General features: G+C 41.4%; 1 protein-coding gene across 2 annotated transcripts in view; it reads left to right on the top strand.

Moving 5' to 3' along the window:
• Window positions 1–4207: 4207 nt before the first annotated feature.
• The window catches only part of P4HA1 (prolyl 4-hydroxylase, alpha polypeptide I), a 28640-nt gene continuing 23316 nt past the window's right edge, over window positions 4208–9531 (top strand). For both annotated transcript variants that reach the window (XM_009885638.1, XM_009885637.1), the window contains exons 1-3: window positions 4208–4295; window positions 5211–5307; window positions 7826–7977. In XM_009885638.1, coding sequence (XP_009883940.1) covers window positions 4208–4295; window positions 5211–5307; window positions 7826–7977 — 337 coding nt within the window. The remainder of the gene's footprint in view (window positions 4296–5210; window positions 5308–7825; window positions 7978–9531) is intronic.

The raw sequence follows: 9531 nt of genomic DNA on the forward strand, positions 1-9531 counted from the left end.
ACTCTGGTAAAGTTGTTTCATTTTGAATAGTGCTTCCAGTCACATTTTGTCACAAGACTGTAACTTGAGTTGTCCTTGAGACAGGAGAAGATCAGTGCAGTGAGCAGCTATCATTTGTGGTGCTGTTCTTTTCTCCCCTCTAACTCGGCTCGGTTTAACAGATTTTTATTTTTTTTTTTTAAATGTAGAGTTGGATACAGTAAGGATTGTGGGAGTGGGCCAGTATTTAAATCAACAGTTGAGGATCTTGCTGATTGTTTTGACTCTTGGCCTTGTAGCAGACTTAATTTTAAGTAGGTCACTTACTTCTTACCTAAGTAGAGAAGCTGTTTTGGAATTAAGTTAAAGCTATTCCAGAATAATTCCACGTTGAAGCACACCCTTGGTTTCCATTTTCTGTCTTGTTTTCTGGATCTTGGTAAGCACCTGGGAGCTTGGAATTGGTGGTGAGGAGACTTGTGTGATAACCATCTTCCGTGAAATGCTTCAGTCTTCAGTCACCAATTAACATGACTTTGATTTTTGTGAGGTGTTATCACTCTCTGTATGAACGTCACTTTTCCTTCTGCTTTGCATGGATGCTGCATGCATGGCCACTCTCCTATGACTCTTGCAGGTTGCTTCTGCTCGTAGAGCAGAGCTGAACTGTTTAGAAGGCCTCTAAGTTTCATCATTTGAAATGGCATTTGTTGTATATCCCTGCTGTTCAGGGAATCCTGTGCTGTGCTTGGCAGTATCATTTGTCTACTTGCTGCTTTGTTTTACTTGCATCTTTGTGTTTGTTCTTTGGTATTGTTTCCCTATTCATTTCTTTTTCTGCTCTGCCATGTTTTACTGTTGCAAAGCTTAGCAAATGCACGTCTCGTGGAAAGTCAGGAAGCTCCTGTGTTAAAGCTGTCAGCTGGACTCCCACTTCTGTATGTGGGTAGTGGATTCCCTCCTCTCCAAGATGGCTCAGCTGCCGTCTCCATGTCTGTTGGAGGGACACTGTTGAGGAGGAGAGTCAGACTGACAGGAATAATTTAGAGAGGATTTCCATCTTGTTTTACTTCATGTCACTGATAGGAAGACATTAAGCCTACTTATTTGGCAGCTTGTGCATCTAAGAGATTTCCAGCATGTATCTCAACTGAGCTTTATTTTCTTTGATTTGGGAACCTGTAGCTGATCCTTTTGCAGTAGTTTTGAAAGCTGTGCTACTTAGCAACTGCTGTTAGGGCAATGAAAGCTTGGCTGGCTGCTGCCTTGGGCTCTGTTTCCAGCTCTGGATTCTGGCTGGGAGGGAAGTAATCTTGGGTGGCTGAAAGCTATTATGGGAGTCTCAGTCCTTGCAAATGACAGAAAAGCTGGAGACTGCAAAAGGAAAGAATGGAGTTGGAAGTGACCTCTGGATGTTGTCTAATCTGACCTCCTGTTTGAAGCCGGGTGAGCTTGGAGGTTAGGTTAGGTTGCACTCAGGCTTGTGCCATTTAGTTGGTTTTGAAATTCTTCCAAGAATGGGAAATCCAGTTTCTCGAGGCAACCTCTTCTAGTGCCTAACTGCTGTCACCGTGAGAAACTTTCTCTTCATGCTTCCTTAGAATTTCCCGTGTTGCAATTTGTGACCGTTGCCACTCGCTCATTCTTTTGCTGTGTGCCTGCGAAGGTAGGATGAGGGAGTAGGATTGCAACTGCGTTCAAAGTCATCCCACTATTGGAGCAGGCTTTAAAGGCAGGTAGAGAAGAGGAAAGACTATTTCCAAAGCATGCTGCTCAAACAGGCTTTAGAGCATCATTCTATCGTGCCAGGTGGAAGACTGTCACCAAGAGCCACAGGTGGAGAGGAGACATCGTTTTCATCACATTTTGGTGTTGTTTTTTGTTTGTTTGTGTTTTAGAAAAGTTTCATCTTGATTAATAGCAAAAAGTAAACTTTCTGAAGCTTTCCTTGTGTTTTGCTGAGTGCAGTAAACAAATAGCTCCATGAATTCTGAGTACTGATAATGTTAGCAAATATTTATCATGTAGTAGAACTGTTTGTGCTTTGTAATTGATTCACAGATGTATTAGCTTGAGTGCTGAATGAGCAGCAGGCACTTGGCTTTCTGCAGAGCAATATATGAATTGAGCAGTGTTTTTAATAAGAGTGAAGGTACACATCGGTGTCCTTGTGCATGTGGATACAGCTTCTTTTAAGTAAAGAGTGAAAGGAGATTTGCCAGCAAGAAAACTTGATTCCAGACGTGACCCATTAAATAAGAGCTCCAATTGAGTAATTGCTATAAATTAATGAGACTGACATTAGTCACAGAAGAGGTAGGTACAGTTGTATAGACCTTACCAGGATCCCTGGTTTCTGCTGAAAACTAGGTAAGTGTTACAGGCTGGCTGGAGGGTTGTATATTGTTCATTGTGTTAAGGGCTGGAGTTTCATAAATGGATTAAACCTGTGCTGCTACCAGAAACAACAATTTTGCCTTCCTCTGTTGTCTTTGGCTGCCGGTTTCTGCCTCCAAATTGCCCTCCTGTGCTGGCATGGTATGTTACGTGGCTATATAGTATGAGAACTGAACCAGGGTGAAATGAGCTTTGGGGGGATTTTTTTAGATTAGTTATGTTTGAAATAGTCTGATTTAGCTTGTTGTCTGGCTGCTTGTGCAGGGGACGAGCAAGTGAGGGGGAGGAGAGGAATACTGCTGTGGACAGCAGGGCTGGTTTAGAGCATTGGTGAGGCTGAGGCGCCTGAGTCGACTGGGCGGGGGGGAAAGCAGGATTCAGGGCTTCTCTTTTCAAATTTTTACTTTACAGCTTGCATTCAGCTGGTGAATGTGTCAGAATGTTTCAGCTTTTCAGTTTTGGTTATGCAGATTTCAGATGGTTTACAAGAGTTGGAGATTGTGCTGCTTTTCTAGGCTCTTAGGAGCTTCCTGTTAGTGCCGGTGACACTGTGCTTGTCCTGTCCAAGAGGCAGTCTACAGAGTCAGTAAATCTAAACCCGACTACTGCTCTTTCTGTAGCGCTAGGGACGGGACGGAAAGGAGGGAGCTGCTTCCTGACCCTTCAGGTGCAATATGAGAAGAGATCCTGCACTCTGGAGTCAAGGGAGAGTTTCCTGTTAATACCTCCACTTGTGAGTGGGATGATTTTTCCTTGAGTGTGACTTTTGCACTTTCCTGATTTATTTTTTTTTTAAATCATCCTTGTGTGAATGGACCACCTGATTTTATGTTGTTCATTATCATACCGTCAACTCAATCAAAAGCGTATTGCTTTCTTCCTTAAGGTAGGCCGCGCTGCTTTGTAGCTGGAGTTGCTTTCTGAGGTTGCTTTTTCCTTTTTTTCCCCCTTCATTAGTTGTCTTGCTGTTGGAAGATTTTTAAAACATCTTCTGCTTGTACATGCGGTTGTTTTCATTTTTCTGACCAGATACAATACATGAGAGGTTTAAGCTTTCGTGTTTGGAAAAAAGTAAATCCTGTGAATTCCAAGACAGGGTAATTACTTTTAAAGTATGCAGTAGTGAGGAAATCCTAGGCTGTCAAAAGGGTTCAGGATCTTGAAAGGCTGAGAGCTTGGCAGCAGTTTGTGGGAGAAGGTGCTGCCTGTGAGCCTGCTATGGACTAATCCAGGGGCTAACTACCAACCAGCCAACAGAGAAACCTTTTGTATTAGGTATGGAGGCTGGCTTGATGATGGTGGCAGCTGAAGAGCAGGAGCGTGCAAGTAACTTATTCTGTGGATTGGTTTTGTATAGGTTTTTCATTTAGACCTGTTCCACTGGCATCTTTTTGACTGATCAAAGGAAACGTCTTTTTTTTTTTTTTTCCATTGGGTGGATGAACTCCATAGTACGTACCTTAAATTAGCATTATGGGTTTTTTCAGCATTTGCTCTTGGGTTTGGTTGGTATTTTTTATGAAGCAACTCTGTCCGCAGTGTGGCTTAGATGTCAAAAAGATGAAGAGTGCTTGTAAAGACCCTGTCTCCAAGCTAGTTTTTCTTCTCCTACCACACACAAAAAAAGTATAAGAAAGTCTGCAGAAGGGCATCAGTCCTCTGTGTGAGCTGCTCAAGCTTGTCAAGGTTCTGCTACCTCAGTAACTAGTGGCAGCCCCAAGAGAATAAGCTGTCTCTTTTGAAGGTAGATTAAACTCTCTGGTGAGTAGGGATGTTTTACCTACTTTATGTTTCTTTCGTAGGTACGTGGTGAGGTGACAGCTATTGAACTATGGCATTCAACAAGATTTGGTGTACTGTAGCCCTTGGACTTCTGCTGCCTTTTTCTTATGCCCATACGGACTTCTTCACTTCCATTGGTGAGACATGCTTTGGTCTATATGCTGCATAGCTGAAAGAATTTCTTGACAGCTCTCAAAACTGATTCTGCAATGATGTGTTAATGACATGCAAGGCTTTAATTGGTACAGAACTAAATCCGCTTACAAGTTCTTATGACCTTATTGACTTTCTTTTGGGAGAAACATGCTTTGAGATAAGTCAGTCCAGTTAGTCTAATGACCCAGGCTAGGCTTTGTATTTGTTACGTATTCTTGTAGGTGGTGACTTCTAAACAAAATTTTGTTGTGGGCTGTTGCACATATGTAGAAGCAAGCAAAACAGCTGCTGAGGGTACATAATGATACCAGTATGTTAGCATACTCTCCCTTGGGTTCTGATGGCCTGTGACACAGCTGAAGATGTGGACTGTATCACTTCATGATGAACTAGTTCAGCTGCCTCCTTGCAGGAAATGAAGTAATTATTAATTAATAACTGAGTCTGTTAGGAGACCCATTGAAGTCATGCAAGTAATCTTAAAAAAAACCCCACTGGATTAGTATTGTATATCAAACATGAAGTCTTTGTATATTTCTGTAGCTTTGTCTTTATTTGCTCTATATTATATAGGCTTGGATGAAAGATTACTCTGTTGCAACCTACTTCCTTTTCCAAATTATTCCTAAATTAGTTCTAATAATAAATGTGATATTACATTAACCTCCATGGCAACAAGCTCGGTCCAAAATGAGATTTTCTTCTTAAAGGGAAAAAAAAAGGCAAGAAGCCTTACTCAAATACTCTTTCAGGGTCATTTAAGTAAATGCAGAAGGACTGTGGGGAAGAAAGAGTTGAAGAGGGGAAGAAAGTAGAAGAGAGGAAGAACACCTCTTAATTCTCAGTTCTCATTTTTTTGGTTTCTCCTTGTCTAACCAAACTCATTTGTTTTTTAGGTCATATGACAGACTTAATTAATACAGAAAAAGATCTGGTGGTGTCCCTGAAAGATTACATCAAGGCAGAAGAAAGCAAGCTGGAACAGATCAAGAAGTAAGCAGCTTGTTTTATAATGCTAATAGTTAATAATTTGGGTCCACCCTTATGTAAAATGTGCTTCCCAAGGCTGATTAAATTTGTGGAATTTTTCCTCTGAGGCAAAGCTTAAACTAGCATTTTTTGTCCTAAGTTGTTATATTCAAGCCACTGGTTTGTTTTATACAGCTTTCTAATGATGAAATCTAATTAACCGTCTTTCTATATGATACCTTCACTTTAGGACTCCTGTTTGCATGTAATTCCCAAGGGGCCGTAGTTCTTTGAATGACAGTTTGCCTAGTGGAAACTAAAACCCAAGAAGTCTCCAAATGAGCGTTACAAAGACGGCAATGATACACTAGATGTAAAAGCGCTAAAAAGTGGTAGTGTTGCCATATTGCTCGTGAGTGGCTAATTGATGAATAGTAATAACCCACTATAAGACCAGAGTCTCTTTCTACATGCTATATTTAGATTTAAAAGTAAAATAAAGCAAAATAAAACTCTTCTACTGCTTTTAAAAATAAAAAGAGACCTGGCTGTTGCCATTACCATGTTGCTCAGCTCTATAGGTGTGAGGACCAGAGTGCAATATGTCAGATTTTATCATAGCCTGAAAAAAAAAAACCTTTGTATCACTAAATAGGATGGTTTCCTGGCTTTCAAAAATGTGTGTAAGTTTGTCAGGAGGATTTTTAAACAGTTTTAGATAAATGCGTGAATTTTGTTTTGGCCTTTGTGTATTACGTTCTACCATCCAGGAAGGAAAGATACTTCTGTTGGTCTGTATTTGTTTTTATCACTTAAAATACAGAGTTGGAATTGCTCACAGGTTTGGAATGTTATAAGTATATTCTTTACAGCTACAAATTAAGATGGAAGCATGCCAATTGGACATCCAAAAATGCGTAAATACAGCTTATCATAGAAGCATTGCAGCTCTTTTATTATTATATTAGAGGTGCTCGCTGTTAGGTCAGAAAAGTTAAAATAACTGTCACAGACAGATAGAAGAGCCTGGAAAAGATGCCAGCATCGTATGAATTTGTTGGGCTCTGTACTTCGGCTAAAGGATATTGGTAGCTTGTGTTGACTTAAATTCAGTGAAAGTTGGTAATTCACTGAAACACAGAGAATGGCTCGCACCTGGTGGGTGGCTTGTGGTGGAGGCTTTTATGAAACAGAAACTACTTGAAAGAAATCCTGGCCTTGTGGTTGTGGCTCACGGTTGTGGTGACTTTCAGCTACTCATTAGGTTTGATAGTCATGCAGTGGGAAACGTGTGATGGGTTTGACCATGTGCAACGTGAACGCACAATTTGTTGAAATTGCTGTCTTCAGTCTTCAGCTTGCTAGAAGCTGGAGTTGGTCCACGGGACCGCTTCAAGCACTCCATTTTGGAGGGAACCCCTGCACTTCGGTTGCTGCTGGCAAGAACCCAGACAGGGGCTGTCACAGCATAGGAAAACAACTAACTAAAGGCAGTGTGGGAAGAGTGAATGCAGACAGTGGCACTTTTAACAATGAACATCTACCTGTCTCAGGTAAAGCAGACAAACAATTCAGGCATACCAAATTCTGGAACAAGCTGAATGCCAGCTGGTGTACAGAGTTCCCTCCAGGCTCCAGATTTTGCATTTGCTTTATATTGGTGTTGATGTTTGGTATTCTCTGTGGGGTGTGGCTTTCTTAAGTTAATTTATCCTGTTTTCAGGGCATTGTTACATGCCTTAGTGTTCTAGATCTGCATTGTTTTGGCTAGAGAGGGGAAGTATGGTTGTTTGCAGACGTGGTAGCGTAGGGCTGGTGCTTATAGCATGGCTGATGTGCTTCCTGACTGGAGCAGACTCCCTGGATGTTTCCATTAAAACACCAGACAAACAACAGTAGTTGTTGAAAGGTGTACTTGTTTCAGAGTGCAGTGGAGCTGTGAATGGCTTATGTCACTGAGAGCGTTAGAGAAGTTTGTGGAGTCAGAACTGTAGCACCAGAAAGTTGATCTGGGTTCCCAATTTGAGAGCGTGGGAACTACATGTTTCTTAATACAAGCTTACAGTATGGAAGGCAGTTTTGTGGTGGGAGGCAAGGAGCTTATTGTAGATTTTAGAGCCTGTGTCTGAACGTAAAATAATTTGAGGCAAGCATTGAACTACCTTTTTGTAAACTTCAGAAAAAAGATCAAAAATGTGGGTAAAGCTTTGTTTTTGATTAGTCCTGCATGAAAACTCATAATGGAACTGCTGGCATACAGCATTTGGTGTTTGTAGGAAGGAGTTTGTTCAGCAGCGTTCCAACGAAGACCACAAGAGCAACACAAGATTTAGGCTGCAGCTGAAGAAGAAGATTTTAAAACAGAAAAGAAAAAAGCCCCATTTATTCGTTCTAGGAGAGTTTTATATACTGATAATGTAAAAGCTTGCAATTTGTGTTGGGGTTTTTATTAGCGAAGACTGTTGAATAGCTTGAAACCAGTTTTATAGTGCATTGGTAGACTTTTGCAAGAGACTGTAACGACTGTGTATTTTCACTATAGATGGGCAGAGAAATTGGATCAGCTGACAGATACTGCTACGAAAGACCCAGAGGGGTTTTTGGGACATCCTGTAAACGCATTCAAGTTGATGAAACGACTGAACACAGAGTGGGGTGAGCTGGAGAACCTGGTTCTGAAGGACATGTCAGATGGTAAGTGTGCCTGTAGTAAGAACAAGGATCACATTATAACTGCGTTTACTTGACTGTGTCTTTCACATGTCATGGTTTGAATTAGATTTGTAAGTCTGCTTTTGAGGTGCCTTCATAAAAAATAATCCTAGAAGACCTGCCGTTCTGCTGTCACTGTGCTATAGTTTGAGCTTTACAAGAATTTAGTAAAACTGTGATGTTTAAACTGAATAATCTCCTTGAACACTTTAAATTTTGCAAGCTATCAGGGCGTGCTTCATGTACTCTCCCACTTTTTGCAAACTAGTATTTTAGGAAATTTCATCTCTGAGTGCAGTGACTTCATTGAACAGAAAAAAGGGAATAAAATTCAGAGTGCAAGACATGTAGGGATGTCTTTGAGTATGGTCAAGTGCCGTTACTGCTGATATGCCCAGTGTTGTTAAGGTGGGATGGTTTGAAACCTGAATGTTGACAGAGACTGAGCGTTTGTGGAACTGATCTGAATTAGTGTAGTAAATGCTTTGCTTCCTCTTTTCCTCTGCAAGAGTGGAACCTCTTCAGTAGGGAACAGGACACAAAATAGTTCACCGTGAAAGAGACTCTTAGCAGTAAGGAAGCCAAGATGATTTTATTTGACCTGTGAGAATCTGTCTCAACAACTAACTAATACTGGTTCTAGGTTTGTAATAAGAAATGTAAAAAAGTGGAGCTTTCAAAAAAGACCCAGGGCTGGTCCCTGATAAGGATTCAACATATTCAGCTTCCCTGTTGTTGCTGTGAGGGACTGAATATGCCAACTGAAAGGGCTCTGCACCTGCCAGGCAGGAATCTGGACCAGTGCATCTGAAGTCGTTCTTCTGAATGAGGGGCGGTGGGGTGGGGAAAAAAAACGGACTGTTTTGTTTTCAGGAAAAAGGAAAACATTGAGGGAAGCATAGTGTAGTAAAAGAAAGGATGCACAGGAGTGAAAGGATATGGTATTTTTTTAAAGCAGGAACACTTCCATAAACTAATAGTGTTATCAGGTCTAAGCAGTTAAAAAGGACTACCAGAATGTGGCAAAAATTACAAATTCGGCCAGTTCATTGTTTTTTGGATGATTTTCCAGATGAATGTTTCATGCTACACTTTGGTTTTGGTCGTGCTATTTAGTTTTCTACTGGTGGGTATTAGGTGAACTTAACAAACATCATATTGGCACCATCCTTAATTAACACTGTAAAGCTTGTTATGCTTCTGGATCTTGGGGAAAAAAGAGTTTGTTCAGCAGAGTAGTTACTTGTCTGAAAATGCCGGAGTGGCTGTCAGTTTGGTCAAACTGAGGTCTTCATGGCAGACTTCATTGGTGCTGTTCCTTTCGGTGGCTGCATGTACTGGGATGCTGGTGCTGCCCTCCCGGCTTTCTGGAGTGCCGTTTCCCTCATCAGGGCAAACAGCCCACCAGCCTTGTGACTGTGCAGAAGCAGAAGGGGAAAAATAGCATCAGTTCTCCCACCGGAGAGAGGATGCTGCACTAGCTCTACAGGAAGGCCCTTCAAGTAACAGCAGTTTCAGTGGGGGGGGGGGGGGGGG

This window comes from Charadrius vociferus, unplaced genomic scaffold (genome assembly GCF_000708025.1).
Source record: "Charadrius vociferus isolate BGI_N301 unplaced genomic scaffold, ASM70802v2 scaffold335, whole genome shotgun sequence".
In the NCBI taxonomy this organism is placed as follows: domain Eukaryota; kingdom Metazoa; phylum Chordata; class Aves; order Charadriiformes; family Charadriidae; genus Charadrius; species Charadrius vociferus.